The sequence below is a fragment of the Bos javanicus genome, chromosome 8, assembly GCF_032452875.1.
Source record: "Bos javanicus breed banteng chromosome 8, ARS-OSU_banteng_1.0, whole genome shotgun sequence".
Lineage (NCBI taxonomy): Eukaryota > Metazoa > Chordata > Mammalia > Artiodactyla > Bovidae > Bos > Bos javanicus.
Genome location: NC_083875.1, coordinates 102,076,349 through 102,092,988, shown reverse-complemented (window position 1 = coordinate 102,092,988; position 16,640 = coordinate 102,076,349). Strand labels below are relative to the sequence as shown.

General features: G+C 41.9%; 1 protein-coding gene across 5 annotated transcripts in view; it reads left to right on the top strand.

The window, feature by feature from the left end:
• Nucleotides 1-9,656, top strand: part of SUSD1 (sushi domain containing 1) — a 151,016-nt gene extending 141,360 nt beyond the window's left edge. For 2 of the 5 annotated variants that reach the window (XM_061426489.1, XM_061426490.1), the window contains one exon: nucleotides 2,837-4,203. In XM_061426489.1, coding sequence (XP_061282473.1) covers nucleotides 2,837-3,012 — 176 coding nt within the window. In that variant the 3' untranslated portion in view covers nucleotides 3,013-4,203. Of the gene's footprint in view, nucleotides 1-2,836; nucleotides 4,205-4,230; nucleotides 4,331-4,677 lie in introns of those variants that run through there. The other 3 variants (XM_061426491.1, XR_009738215.1, XM_061426493.1) reach the window with 3 other exon arrangements.
• The last annotated feature ends 6,984 nt before the right edge of the window (nucleotides 9,657-16,640 follow it).

The following is a 16,640-nucleotide window of genomic DNA, read 5'->3' as shown; positions in this document are numbered from 1 at the left end:
TGGGATTGGAATGAAAACTGACCTTTTCCAGTCCTGTGGCCACTGCTGAGTTTTCCAAATTTGCTGGCATATTGAGTGCAGCACTTTCACAGCATCATCTTTCAGAATTTGAAATAGCTCAACTGGAATTCCATCACCTCCACTAGCTTTGTTAGTAGTGATGCTTCCTAAGGCCCACTTGACTTCTCATTCCAGGATGTCTGGCTCTAGGTGAGTGATCACACCATCATGATTGTCTTGGTCATGAAGATCTTTTTTGTACAGTTCTGTGTATTCTTGCCACCTCTTCTGAATATCTTCTGCTTCTGTTAGGTCCATACCATTTCTGTCCTTTATTGTGTCCATCTTTGCATGAAATGTTCCCTTGGTATCTCTAATTTTCTTGAAGAGATCTCTAGTCTTTCCCATTCTGTTGTTTTCCTCTATTTCTTTGCATTGATCGCTGAGGAAGTCTTATCTCTCCTTGCTATTCTTTGGAACTCTGCATTCAGATGCTTATATCTTTCCTTTTCTCCTTTGCTTTTCACTTCTCTTCTTTTCACAGCTATTTGTAAGGCCTCCCCAGACAGCCATTTTGCTTTTTTGCATTTCTTTTCCATGAGGATGGTCTTGATCCCTGTCACATGTACAATGTCACGAACCTCATTCCATAGTTCATCAGGCACTCTGTCTATCAGATCTAGTCCCTTAAATCTATTTCTCACTTCCACTGTATAGTCATAAGGAATTTGATTTAGGTCATACCTGAATGGTCTAGTGGTTTTCCCTACTTTCTTCAATTTAAGTCTGAATTTGGCAATAAGAAGTTCATGATATGAGCCACAGTCAGCTCCTGGTCTTGTTTTTGCTGATTGTATAGAGCTTCTCCATAGAACTATACCAATTCCCACCAACAGTATAGAAGGGCACCTTTTTTCCATACCCTCTCCAACATTTGTTATTTGTAGACTTTTTTTTTCTTTTTTTACAGTACAATACATTGGTAGAATTTCCTCTTTATTTTTTTAATTTAAATTGGTTTATTTATTTTTAAATGAAACAAAGATGAATATTTTTAATGATAAAAGGTACAATTCACAAAGAAGATAAACATCATAAACCATTATACCCCTGACAACAAAGAAACAAAGATACATAAAGCAAAAATCAGAAGAAATATAAGAGAAAAGAAAAAAATACATAATCATAGTGAGACATATTAACATTGATCTGAGAATATTTTATCAAGTGCAGAAAAAATAAGAATAGGAACGTCTTGAATGATGTCATTAATAATTTAAATATAATAGATTTCTATTAATCTTATATCCTGTGCCTAATTGTGCTTAGTTGCTGTGCTTAGTTGCCCAGTCATGTCTGACTCTTTGCGACCCCATGGACTGTAGCCCGCCAGGCTCCTCTGTCCATGGGGATTCTCCAGGCAAGAATACCGGAGTGAGTAGCCATACCCTTCTCCAGGGGCTCTTCCCAACCCAGGGATCGAACCCAGGTCTCCCACATTGCAGGCAGATTCTTTACCATCTGAGCCACCAGAGAAGGCCGAGAATATTGGAGTGGGTAGCCTATCCCTTCTCCAGGGAAAATCCTCAACCCAGAAAGTGAACTGGGGTTTAACAGCTGAGCTACCAGGGAAGACCCAATCTTATATCCCACAGAATTTTAAATATATTTTGTAGCTCATATGCTGTTATTAGATGTCCATAGGACATTTAGAAAAAAACTGGCTATTTGTAGATTTTTTAATGATGGCCATTTTGACTGGTGTGAGGTGGTACCTCATTGTAGAAACTGAATTTCAAATCTAATTTAATTTAAATTAATTTATATTTAGATAGCCACATTGGGCTAGTGGCTACTGTGTTAGACAGCACAGAATTGATGTTGAAATGGTTAAGAGGCTTGAACTGTTCTCAAATACACCACATTCACTGCCAGGGAATTAAGTCATCTATGTTTTGAGGGTCTCAAGCTCAAGGGCTATTTTTCCTCTTAAGCTTCTCTCCCCCTTACAGTAGCAGATATTTGCTTTTACTGTTTTCAGCTCTTCCAAGGCAGTGCTGGGTTACGTAGGGGGTGGACTAAGCATATGCCTGGGGCATCATAAAAGGAGGGTACAGAAAAATGAAATACTGTTGGCCCTCCATGTCTGCAGGCTCCACGTCCATGGATTCAATGAGCTGTGGATTGAAAATAGTCAGGAAAAATAATTCCAGAAAGTTCCAAAAAGCAAAAATTGAATATGCTGCACACTGGCAACTGTTTACCTAGCATTTACTCTGTATTTACAACTATTTACATGGCATTTATATTGTGTTAGGTATTATAGTTAGTCACTCAGTCGTGTCCAGTTCTTTGCGATTCCATGGACTGTAGGCTGCCAAGCTTCTCTGTCCATGGAATTTTCCAGGCAAGAATACTGGAGTGGGTAGCCATTCCCTTCTTCAAGGGATCTTCCTGACCCAGGGATCAAACCTAGGTCTCCTGCATGGCAGGCAGATTCTTTACAGTTTGAGCTACCAAGGAAGCCCATAATCTAGAGATGAATTAAAATGTACAGTAGGTTATAAGCAAATGCTGTACCACTTTATATACGGGACTTGAATATCTAAAGATTTTGGTATCTGAGGTGGGGCCCCAGAAGATCCCCCATGGATACTAAGGGGTGACTGTAATTTCATACTCCAACAATGACAGCTGTAACAAATCATCTGGAAATATTTGGAAATGGATGCACATCCTTAAACTTATTCCATGGCTTGCTGGCATTATTTTTTTAATTCTATGTATGCAGAGTCAGCTGCCTGAGATCTTAAAGTCTGATGGCTCCATTGTACAGATTTATGTTCTTCCAAAGAGGAATTTGAACTACCACAGCCCGAGGTCCCAGCATCGTCAGCCTGTGCAGGAAAGATCTGGTCTGACCCGCCTGACTTTGGGGAGAGAATATGGCCCACTCGCACCCCACTCCAGTACTCTTGCCTGGAAAATCCCATGGGCAGAGGAACCTGGTAGGCTGCAGTCCATGGCGTCGCTAAGAGTCGGACACAACTGAGCAACTTCACTTTCACTTTTCACTTTCATGCATTGGAGAGGGAAATGGCAACCCACTCTAGTGTTCTTGCCTGGAGAATCCCAGGGACGGGGGAGCCTGGTGGGCTGCCGTCTACGGGGTGGCACAGAGTCGGATATGACTGGAGTGACTTAGCTTAGCTTAGCTACAGATAAAGCTGGATTCAGATCTGCACTGGGAGAGCGTGGTCCTGTGGTCAGAAGCAATGACCCCGGGGTCAGGCAGCTTGGGTTTGAATCCTAGCTCTATCATTTAGTAGCTGGGTAACCTTGGGTGAGTTTCTTAACCATTCCACGTCTAGGTTCTTCTTCTATAAAATGGGAATAATAATAGTGCCCAGTCTAATAATACTTGGTGCTATTATTATGGTACCCAGTGGGTGGTTAGGAGAGGTTTTTAGATCAGTGTTTGGCACATAATAAGTGGTAAGTAAGTGCTTGCAAATTAAAATGAGGCCTTCAGTTTGGAACATGATCCTCTGATTTAGTCATTTGACCCAAATGTGTGACTCAAATGTGGGTGTTTTCCCATTAACAACCAGGGATCTCCCTGGAGTTGGCACCTCCAAATAGAACATATGAATACCTTTCAAAGAGCTTTTATGTCAATTTTCTTATTTTATCCTCATGGCAACCTGCTGAAAAGAGCAGGGAGGTAGCACCCTTATTGATGTGTGGGGAAAGCGACAGATGACTCTACTCAACAGAGACGATTTGTTTGCTGTATTTGACCACTGAGCTAAACTATCATTTTTGGATCAAAACTCCAAATGATGTCAGAATGACGTCCTCCTCAAGGCAAAGGAAATCTGCCCATAAAAACTGATCAAGTGTAATTGGCTTGAAGGAGGATGGACACACGAAGTATGCATTTGTATGCCCCCAAAAGATCAGCTTTTATCCCTTGAAGTTACATTCAAGTTAGAACGTGATCTAGTTTTTATGCTCCCTTTTCAAAAGTGCCGTGGGACCATGTTTCCCGGATGCCCTGTCCTCAGGGCTAGCTCAAGGGGCCCAGAGGCACTCTGGGCCTTCTTGGGATGGTTTATTAAACAGGGTCAAGCTCTGGTTAATGCAGAGAGAGCACAGGTGGGCGTGCAGCTCCTGGGAGGGCCGTGATTCCGGACGCTGTGGGCTCAGCGTGTGGTTTTCGTCTCACAGGTTCATCACTCACATTCTTGCTGCCGCAGATGGTGGGCGTTGGGCTGGGCTCCATGGCTGTCGTGATCGTCCTCGCATTCCTCTCCTTCTCAGCAGTTTGGTATGTGCGACCGTCACTTTTGAGAAATGAGTGGAATGGAGGGAGGAAGGGGTTGGAACCATGAGGAACAGCTGGGACCGAGGCGGGTCAAAGGGGGTGTGGGGGGAAGATGTCCTGCGCTCCACAGATACTCAGCAGGTGAAAGGCATGGGTGACTCTGCACCGTGGGTGGGGGCAGGGGTGGGCGGGGAATGCCCTCCAGGCCCTGGAAAAGAGCAAGATCAGTGATGGCTCCTTGGCCGCCCACACCAGTGGCACATCTCCCGGGCTGCTTCCTGTGCACATGGGGATCGCCATGGGAAAACCAGCACGTGTCAGTGAACTCTCTTTTGCTCCTCTGTGTCTAGATCGCCGGTGGGCACTGTGTGAAGAGGACGCACTGCTGCTGGAGCAGATGCTGTGACAGCTTCTCAGGGGCCTGCGCAGAGGCCCCGTGTGTGTGTGGACCTGCAGTCCCATTCCTAGATTCAAGACGGTCACTATCTCTTTGGCATCCCCCCAAGGAGGACACTCAGGAATTGCTGCTGTCTCCCCTGTATCTCTGAACCTGAGAACCTTGATGTACTGTGTGATGTTGACCACAGGCTGCAGGTCACGTGGGCTGGGCCTGTGTTCTCCTCCAAGTGATGCCTGAGTGTCTCTGCCTCTTCCTTCAGAGCATCTCTGTTATGAATTCAGAATCTGTTCTTTTACAATAAGTAATGATGTACGCAGGCTTCCTTTATAGCTCAATTGGTAAAGAATCTGCCTACAACGAAAGAGACCCAAGTTTGATTCCTAGGTTGGGAAGACCCCCTGGAGAAGGAAATGGCAACCTACTCCAGTATTCTTGCCTGGAGAATCCCATGGTCAGAGAAGCCTGGCAGGCTACAGTCCATGGGGTCACAAGAATAGGACATGACTTAGCAACTACACCACCACCAATGAGATACATTGAGATGTGGGCTAGAGTCTGACTGTAGGAGGGACGTCATTGCAAAGGATAGAGATCATTGACTGAGGCAAACGTGTCAGACACTTTGGAAGCACCCCTTTTCCTGCAGTTAGTGACACACTAATTAGAAAGCATGCCAGCCTGGGACTTCCCTGTGGTCCACTGGTTAAGACTCCATGCTTCCACTGCAAGGGGCATGGGTTCATTCCTGGTGGGGGAACTAAGATGTTGTGTGGTGTGGCCAAAATGAATAAATAAAGTGTTTTAAAATACTGAAAAAAGGGAAGAAAGAAAAAGAAAGTATACTATCCTGGCCACTCCAGTAAGTTCCTTGCAGTGTCTGGTAGGCAGCCATTACTTTGCTACAGTTCCCTTTGTCTTATATGTATTCAAAAGCCATGAGTCTTCTTCCAGTAAAAAAATATTCTGTTAACTTAGTTCTCTTCCACATGAACGTTTATAGCAGCCTTGATTAAATTTTTTTATCACTGCTTCCTAAAAATGTGCTTTAGATTGAGGGTTCGTGTGATAACAATAGGTCGCAATAAGATGAAGCCCATGGCCAGAGCCTGTGTGTTTACAGGGGAGGGGAACAATGTGGTTGACATGATCCTGCGTTTTATCTACAACATCAGTGACTACGAGTGTTACTTTATCACTAACCATGACACATTAGGCATTAAGCAATCTTGGGCCCGCTGTCAATATGCTGATTTGACAGATGGAGTGGATTCGATTTGACTTTTGAAGCCCGATTCAGTGTTCCTGAACTTTCCTTCCTAAACTACAGGGTAACTCCAAGGCTCAGCAAGGCAGGAATATAGAGAAATTGGGAAGGAGGTGGGGGGCAGCTTATTGCCCAACTCGGGGTGCAACATAGATGAACGTGGTCCTAGAATTGGGCAACACTGGGTCCTAAAGAAAAGGGACAGCCTTTCCGACATGGTGGGCTGGCATATGCCCCACTGGCTCCCTGGGCATCAGTGAGGGACACATGTGAGCAGCCTGGGCTTGTGGGCTGATGAGGAGACAAGGGCAGGGATAGAACAGGTGAAAGCTGTCTATGAAGCTGTGCCCAGCCCAAGGCATCTCTTCTCAACTGCGAAGAGTCAGAGAGTGAAGTGGTACCGAGATGCTTGGGCTTTCAAGGTCAGCTGTCGGCCCTGCCCCTGACCAGTACTGGACAGTATTAGGAATAGTTGTCCTTTGTCCTGAGGTACCAGCTCAGACTGCGACTTAGGATCAACATGAGAACCACGCCCGCCCTCATCTCAGGTGAACTGTAGAGCAGAACTCTCAACAGACAAATACAAACAGCATCCTACTTTTAATTTTTATGTGCAGCAATTCACATTTAGACTGTTTTCACAGCTCTTGGGTTAATTTTGGGAATCATTACAAATTCTTGCAGTTAGTATTGAGTAAGGTCTCTGATGAGTAAGGATTTCCCTCAAAAGCCCCCTCTGTTCAAAGAATCTGAGCCTCCTCCCCTCATTATTCTCTATTGCCAGTTCTGTGAATACCGTATGTTTCTGTAGTTCCCCCTAATTTCCAGTTCTCAAATTAACTGCCAAGGAAGCTACAGTTGTCCATATGGGAACTTAGCATAACTGTCGTTGAAAGGAAGAAATCCCATTTGCTTGGTGTCAAAAGTGTCTGCCTAAAACAACTAATGAAATACGAAGTAAAATGTATTTCTGGGTACGTGCAGAAACGTAAAAGCAGTTCATGAAAGAGTACTGAAATAGCAAAAACAGAGACTCCGCTCCTCCTTCTGAATGTTCCAGATTATAACACAGAGTTGCTTGGTGTTAATACTTAACAGAAGCAGGTGCTGAACATTTGCAAAAAAGATGCACCATTTTCCTGCAGTTCTTTCCTGATCACTTTCTCATACACATGAAGGCAGCTTTAAGTTCTCTGAATTTACCTGGTTAGCTTTATCACAGCACCATCCTTTTTTTCCCCAAGTGGATTCCTGGCTAAGGCAGGAGAGCATCACCGGAGACCAATGGTGAGTCTTCCTGTAAGCATTCAGCATCCTTCTGTTGAAGGACTGATTAGGTAGCAGTCAGAGTTGAGGGCCACTAAATAAAGCTTGGTCCTCGAGTAGAGATGGAGAAAGGCTCTTTTCTTAATTAACTGTCTTGGTGACAGTGTATAGAGGTGAGTGCTAAGATTTAGTCTTGTGTGCCCTGCTAAATTAAAAATAAAAATTGGAGGGTTACCCAGATATTGGACAGTTTGTTTCCTGGCTGACTTTTTGTTTTTGTTTTTGGTGCCCATGGTTTTTGTTTATCTCCACCATAGTTTTTGTTTATACATATTCTTTCATTCAGTCCTCACAGCAGTTTTGTGTGGTGGGAAGCTTAGGGGTTATCATTTCCCCATTTCATAATGGAGAGATAGGTTCTTACAAATACATAACTTCAGTTGTGGGGCCAAATATTCTGGCAGGAAGTCCAATGCTCATTTGGGATTTGACAGGACCATTTGATTCTTGGGAGAGTCAAGTTTTGATATTTCCAAACCATGTATATATATATAACAATATATATACTGTTACTGCCTTTATTGTAGCACATGTGCCTTTTTATACTTATCTTTTCACTGTAGATACCTTCCCTCACCACTTCTAGAAGGAGCCATAAAAAAACAAAATAGATGGAGGTTAATTAGGGGAATTAGGTAATAGTCCACCCATAACTCCAGACCTATAATTGCAGCTGGGCCCTTTAAGATGAAGACCAGAGCAGAACTGATTATCTTTGACATTCTGCAGTAGCTTGGAAAAAAGTTAATATTTAAATTGATTTTAAAGGAAGTAAAAAAAGAATTCTCAAGGCTCCCTTCATATTGCTAACTCATATTTTGATTTCCTAAACCTTTAATTTTTCCATTTGATTCACCAAAGGGAAAGCCAGTAGTAGTAGAAGTCAATCCAATGGTATTTTTAAGGACTGTTTGCCTCCTACAGCCTTTGTTGGTTAAACTCAAGTGCTCAGTTTGGGAGAGGAAAGAGGGTGTGCCTTTTTGTGTGTCTGTGGCCAAGTGATTCAGTGAGGCAAATCAGTTTTAAGAAGAGTGCATGCCCATTGTCTCAGAGAGAGAATAAATGAGTCATTTTGGTGATATATGTGTGTGTGTGGATATGGATATGTTTCCATATCCATACTTTGTGGGCACAGCTAGGGGTTACCAAAACGGCATCAAGCGAGGCATATGGTTTCTAACATGCTTCTTTTCCATCAACATATCCTGGACACATTTTTTTCATGTCAATAGTAACAGCATTAAAAGTTGGTACCATAATTTATTTAACCAATACTCTGCTGTGTGTTGTGCATTTAGAGTGTTTTCAGATGTTTACTATCTTTATATGCCTCTATATAGTTGTATGCAATTATCAATTAGGCTAAATTCCCAGATGTGAAGTTGTTGGAATGAAAACTATATACATTTTAGATTTACTTTGTACTATCAGAGGAATCTCAAAGAAAGTTTATGCCAGTTTATGCTCTCACCGGCGGGAAGCCTCAACACAGTGGCATCATTGATATCCTTAATCTTGATTAATCTGGTAGGTGGAAAATGACCGTCCAATGCTTTGTTCACATTTCTCTGGTTTGCATGTTGATGGTCCTTTGTAATTCTGTTGGGGTGCCTTTTTTTTCCCTCAGTAGTTGGCTTGAATCTTATATTGATTTGAAAAAGCTCTTTATATTATGGTAATTTTCACTGTTAACTGTCACCTATGTTGTAAACACATTTTCTACTTGATCATTTCCCTTTTGACTTGTCTGTGTCATACATTGCCACACAAAAACTTTAAATCTGTGTAGTCAAGTGTATCAGTCTTTTTTCTTATGTATTTTGCCCTTGGACCTTCCAATCTCAAGATAATAACTGTAATTCAGCAGTTTTTAAAAAATTTAAGTCTTTACATGTTCTGAAACTTATTTTAGTATAAGGAGTGAGGTTGGGAGGGGTCTTTTTTTAATTTTTATTGTTGCTAAATGGTTTAGCCAGTTGTTCTATGTGTATTCCTTGACTGCTATTTTTTTCTCTGGCGATTTGACTCATATACTGAATCAAATACTAGAGTCTATTTCTGAACTTTATCTTTTGTTGTACTAATTTATCTCTATGCCAATACCACCTGCTTTGAGTTTAAAACAGGTTTTTTTTTTTTAATATCAAGTAAAAATGAGTTACCACCCTTTTTCTGTTAATTCTCAAAGTATCCTCAGGTTTTATTATATATTTATTCATGTATACATATTTATTATATGTAAACTAAAGAATTATTTGGTTAAATTCCTCCCCCCATCAAATCTTCATATTTTTCTTGGGGATGTATTAAATAAAGAGTACTTCTATCCCAGAACATGATATGTGTCTCCATTTGGTGTTTGTGTGTGTTCCTGTCTAGCATATTCTAATTTTTGACTTGGGCTTCCTGGGTGGTTCACTGGTAAAGAGTCCATCTGCCAATGCAGGAGACATGGGTTCGATCCCTGAGTCTAGAAGATCTGTTGGAGAAGGAAATGGAAACCCACTCATATTCTGCCTGGGAAATCCCATGGACAGAGGAACCTGACAGGCTACAGCCCTTGGGGTCACAAAGAGTTGGACACGACTGAGCAATTGAGCACAGCACAGCACAGTTTTCAACTTACAAGCTGCTGCTGCTAAGTTGCTTCAGTCGTGTCCAACTCTGTGTGACCCCATAGATGGCAGCCCACCAGGCTCCCCCGTCCCTGGGATTCTCCAGGCAAGAACCCTGGAGTGGGTTGTCATTTCCTTCTCCAATGCATGAAAGTGAAAAGTGAAAGTGAAGTTGCTCAGTCATGTCCGACTCTTAGGGACCCCATGGACTGCAGCTTACCAGGCTCCTCTGTCCATGGGATTTTCCAAGCAAGAGTACTGGAATGGGGTGCCATCACCTTCTCCGAACTTACAAGCTAGCTAATGCTTATTTTTGGTTGTGTGTATCTAGATATTTTATATCTTATTATCCTGAACTCTTGAGTCACTACCTCTGATCCTGCCCTTAAAGTGCAGCATCCCACAGCCTCTTACTGCAGGCATTGTTGGAATTCTCTTCCCCTGGAATTCTGCTGTTTGCTGAAGAAGTCACATCAAGATGGCACCCCAGCTCGGCTATCTACTTGACCCACAAAAACTCACAGACCCTTGTCAGGCCAAACAAGGGATTGCCCCACCATCACAGATCACTTCAACCACAGACTTCAGTTTTTTACCTATTTGAGCCTTTGGCCTCTATTAGTGGATGCAGCTTCAACTGCCTTCCCAGCGTAGTTTCCACTTTTCTGTCCTGCTCTTGGCCTGACAGGCTCAGCTTCTCGACCCTCGGGTTTCTTATCCCTGGAATCAGACACCAGGCACTGTGTCCTCTGACACAAAGTCTCTGAGTGGAGGTCCCCTTGAAGCTCCTCTTTCCCGACTTGCCTTAAGGAAAGTCCGCTTACCTCCTGCCATCATGGTGGGAGATAGACAATGCACAGCATGCCAACAGCTTTCCCCAAAGAACTTTCTTTTGGCCTTTTCAACTTTAAACAACTTTATAACCTGGGTATTGGGCTAACGGTCACAAGACCACTTGAAAATCCTTATTTTAGAATATGGGAGTGCATGCAACCTATTCTTTTCAATTTTTCTGAAATTTGATCACAGTGAAAAGAGTCCAAGTTGAGGCCAAATGGTAGAAAAATACTGTTCACAAAAAAATCAAAATAGCTCCTAAACACAAGAAAAAAATGCTCAATCTTACTTTTAAGAGAAATGGAGACTTTCCTGGAAGTCCTGTGGTTAAGACTTCATCTTCTAATTCAGGGCATGAGAGTTCGATCCCTGGTTGGGAAGCTAGGACCCTGAATGTCTCATGGGCAAAAAACCAAAACATAAAACAGAAGCAATATTGTAACAGATTCAGTAGGGACTTTAAAAGTGGTCCACATCACTTAATGGCTAATGTGATGTTTTCCTACATAATGAGAAGACAAAGTGAAGGAAGGGAAGCAAAATTCCTCAAGGTACCACTGTGGTGCAGTTCTGGTTAGAATTGTTGAGGACTGAGTGGATGATTGATTTGGTGTTTGGGAAATAAGGTTTGTGGCAGGACTAGAATGCAAATAGATTTTTGTTGTGTTAGGTAATTTATATCATATGCTATCTTTTAGGTAAGAAAGAGGGGGGATGAGAATATGTATTCAATTTTATATAAACACTGGAATGATAGCAATGAATTGATGAAAATGATTAAAATGGTTATAAATGAATAGACTGGGGAAATAAATGGTCCACATTAAAAAAAAAACCTTAAAGAAAAAGAAAAGTGCAAGTTAGTGAGGTATCATTTCTCACCTGTCAGTTTGGGGAAAATTCAGAGATTTAACAGCACACTGTCTTCTGACGCTGTGGGGAAATAGGTACTCAAACATTGTAATGGATGTACAGCACAGTTCAACCTTTATGGAAGAGAATCTGGCAATATTTACTTTTGTCCAGCTTCTGTTGTCCTTAACTCAGCAGTCCCACCTTTGGGACCTATCCTATGGTTTCACTTGCACATGTTCCAAATGATGCATGAACAGGATTATTTATCATGACGTGGCTTATAATAATAAACACTTAGAAACTACCCAAGTGCCTCCCAAGAGGAAACTAGTTGCATGAATTACGATACTTCTTGGTACACAATAAAATACGCTGAGTTATAACAAAGGAATGAGGAAGGACTCTATGCACTTGTATGAAGAGATCTTTAGCTGCACTCTTTTAATGAGGAAAAATGATGGAGAATAATGTATATCATATGCTACCTTTTATGTAAGAAAGGAGGGATGAGACCATCTGTTCAATTTTACATAAAGAAACACTGGAATGATAGCAATGAATTTTTGTAAATGGATACAAATGGTGCAGGGGAGAATGGGGTGGACCCCTCCACAGGACAACAGTGAGTCTTTTAAGTGTTTATTTTCTTATTTTGTTTTGACTTTAAACATGTAGTCAGTTCAATCACTCAGTCGTGTCCGACTCTTTGCAACCCCATGGACTGCAGCACGTGAGGCTCCCCTGTCCATCACCAACTCCTGGAGCTCACTCAAACTCATGTCCATCGAGTTGGTGATGCCATACAACCATCTCATCCTCTGTCATCTCCTTCTCCTCATGCTCTCAATCTTTCCCAGCATCAGGGTCTTTTCCAATGAGTCAGTTCTTCCCATCAGGTGGCCAAAATATTGGAGTTTCAGCATCAATCCTTCCACTGAATATTCAGGACTGATTTCCTTTAGGATTGACTAGTTGGATCTCCTTGCAGTCCAAGGGACTCTCAAGAGTCTTCTCCAACACCACAGTTCAAAAACATCAATTCTTTGGTGCTCAGCATTCTTTATAGTCCAACTCTCACATCCATACATGACCACTGGAAAAACCATAGCCTAGACTAGACGGACCTTTGTCGGCAAAGTACTGTCTCTGCTTTTTAATATGCTGTCTTGGTTTGTCATAGCTTTTCTTCCAAGGAGCTTAAACATGTATTACTATTATTACTAATAGTAATATTACTATTCAAAAACATAAAAATAAAATTGTATAAGAGAAAGTGTTCCATTGAATATCCTATTACACACATCAAATAAAAATCTGATGGGTACTGCTTGGTTTCCTTCTCAATGTAAACCCAAGGCACTTAGATTTAGATCAGATTGGTTTAATTCCCCATCACAAAATTGGTGGGGCATCCAGTACTGTCTTTTAAGATTTCTGAAAATTCCATGAGGTAGTAAATGTGGATGTGTTATGTCAACTCTACAGCCAAGTTTCTGCTTCCTATGAATTAGGTTAGTTAATAGGTTATCTCACCCTTCTGTGTGGGGCCCCGGTTCCCCTGGCACTGACCCACCTGTAGAACTCAGCTCCTTTTCATGATTTCCACCCAAAGTCTCACTAAGGACTTACGGCATTTTAGGTAATGTGAATGGAGAGTGTGTTAGTTTCCTACTGATGCAGTAAACAGATTGCCACACTTTCAATCACACAGACTTATTATTTTACAGTTCTGAAAGTCAGAAGTCTGCCTTGAGCCTCACTGGGCCAAGGTCAAAGTATTGGCTGAGCTGTGTTCCTTCTGGAAGCTCGAGGGGGAATCCATTTGTCTGCTTTTTCTAGATTTTAGAGGTTGCCTATGTTCCTTGACTGTGTCCTTTTCTCCATCTTCAAAGCCAACATTTTCAAATCTTTGTTTCTGACCCTCCTGTTCGCTTTCCCAGTCCCACTTCACTTATAAAGATCCCTGTGATTTCAAGGGGTCTCCCTGGATGATTCAGAGTAATCTCAATATTCTTAATTTAATCACATCTACAAAGTTCCTTTTGCCATGGAAGATAACTTACCCACTGACTCTGGCATTAATATGCAGGCATCTTTGGTGGCCATTATTCTCCCTATAACAAGAGTATATTATATTTTATATATGCAAATAATTAAAAGCAGATATTAGTCATCTCTGTTCTTCAATGTTCTCTTCCCTTCCCAATCCTTCTCATCTTCATTCTTTATCAAATCCCCTAAATTCCTGAAATGCAGAACCATTTAGCCGTCTTCCTTTCCTTCTTTTTTTCCCCACTAATCTATGACCTAAGGGTTTCCCTCATAGCTCAGTCAGTATAGAATCTGCCTGCAATGCAGGAGACCCTAGTTTGATTCCTGGATCAGGAAGATCCTCTGGAGAAGGAAATGGCAGCCCATTCCAGTATTCTCACCTGGAGAATCCCATGGACAGAGGAGCCTGGCAGGCTACAGTCCATGGGATCACAAGAGTTGGACATGATTTAGCAACTAAACCACTACCACCAATCTATGACCTAAGCATCAACCTTAATCCAAATAATTTACCAAAATAAATTTTAAAACAATAATAGCTTCCTCCTTAAGAACTCTGTTTCTAGGTGTTAACTTAAACTTTACATTTTTGACCTTCTGAAAATTTCCCAGAGTTTCTGATTGTTGAATGTATCCTTCTTTGCTGCACAGTGCTGATTCAGATTTCTTAAACATTTTTTTTCTGAATCTTTGGTAAATGTGATTTTGAGAGGACAACTAAAAACAAGAAGATGAAATATTTGAGAGGGAATTATAGCAAAGACTGTGTATGCCTTTTAGTTTTTTACTGTGGTGTAGCAAATTACTACAGATGTAATGGCTCAAATATGCAGATGACACCACCCTTATGGCAGAAAGTGAAGAGGAACTCAAAAGCCTCTTGATAAAAGTGAAAGTGGAGAGTGAAAAAGTGGGCTTAAAGCTCAACATTCAGAAAACTAAGATCATGGCATCCAGTCCCACCACTTCATGGGAAATAGATGGGGAAACAGTGGAAACAGTGTCAGACTTTATTTTTCTGGGCTCCAAAATCACTGCAGATGATGACTGCAGCCATGAAATTAAAAGACGCTTACTCCTTGGAAGGAAAGTTATGACCAACCTAGATAGCATTTTCAAAAGCAGAGACATTCCTTTGCCAACAAAGGTTCGTCTAGTCAAGGCTATGGTTTTTCCTGTGGTCATGTATGGATGTGAGAGTTGGACTGTGAAGAAGGCTGAGCGCCGAAGAATTGATGCTTTTGAACTGTGGTGTTGGAGAAGACTCTTGAGAGTCCCTTGGACTGCAAGGAGATCCAGCCAGTCCATTCTGAAGGAGATCAGCCCTGGGATTTTTTTCGAAGGAATGATGCTAAAGCTGAAACTCCAGTACTTTGGCCACGTCATGCAAAGAGTTGACTCATTGGAGAAGACTCTGATGCTGGGAGGGATTTCATACTGCTCCGAGGCAGGATGAAAAGGGGGCAATAGAGGATGAGATGGCTGGATGGTATCACTGACTCAATGGATGTGAATTTGAGTGAACTCCAGGAGTTGGTGATGGACAGGGAGGCCTGGCGTGCTGCAATTCATGGGGTCGCAGAGTTGGACACGACTGAGCGACTGAACTAAACTGAACTGAATGGCTTAAAACAGTACATATTTATTATCTCCAATCTTTTATGGATCAGGAATCCAGGTTTGGTTTATTTGGTTTCTCTGCTCAGGGTATCACAAGTTTGCACTCAAAGTGTTGATTGGGTTGCATCTTCATCAAGAGGCTCAATTGGGGAAGATCCCTCTTCTATACTTATTCATGTTGTTGGCAGAATTCATTTCCTTGTGGTGGTATGGTTGAAGGTCCAAACTTTTTGCTGGTTGTCAGCTGGAAGCTGTCCTCAAGTTTTAGATGTCAATCATAGTTCCTAGAGGGCCATTTTGAGTTGTTTGCTTTCTGGGATTCCTAAACAGACTGCCCAATTCATCAAGTCAGCAAGGATAATCTCTGAATACAGGGAGAGCCCAGTTCCTCTTTTAAAGGGCTTTCATCTAAGTCATGCCCACTAGGATAATCTACTTTTAACTAACTAAAAATCAACTAATTTGAAGCCTTAATTATACCTGCAAAAGCCCATCACTTTCCCCCCCATATTCTGTTGGTTAAAAGTAAGTCACAATCAAGGGGAAAAGATTATTCAGGCTGTGGACACCAAGTGGCAGAGATTATGAGGGCTATCTTAGAATTTTGCCTACCATAAGTTACTAAAAATAATCAATTATAGATTTAAATTCTACCACAGTATTTCCTAGGTTCTTATAAGGGGCTATAGCAAAAGCCGAGGAATACTTCTATTTTCTCTTAGAAACATGCCAAGGCTGCCAGTGGTGGAAGTGACCAATGGCCAGAGGTTTTAGGAAAGTAACTGGGTCTGGAAGTCTGCCTTCTCCCCTTGAAAAAGACACATTCCTTTGAGTGATGCACAGAGATTTTGGGGAAGGGAAAGGACATAATTTATCAGGGTCCATAGGCATATATATTAAAAAGCACAGACATCACTTTGCTGACAAAGGTCCATACAGTCAGGGCTATGGTTTTTCAGTAGGCATGTATGGATGTGAGAGTTGGGCTATAAAGATGGCTGAGTGCTGAAGAATTGATGCTTGAATTGTAATGCTGGAGAAGACTCTTGAGAATCCCTTGGACTGCAAGGAGCTCCAACCAGTCAATCCTAAAGGAATTCAGTCCTGAATATTCATTGAAAGGACTGAGGGTTAAGCTGAAGCTCCAATGCTTTGGCCACCTGATACGAAGAGCCAACTCATTGAAAAAGACCTTGGTGCTGGGAAAGATTGAGGGCAGGAAGAGAAGGGGGCAACAGAGAATGAGATGGCTGGATGGCATCACTGACTCAATGGACATGAGTTTGAGCAAGCTCCAAGTGTTGGTGATGGACAGGGAAGCCTGGAGTACTGTGGTCCATGGGG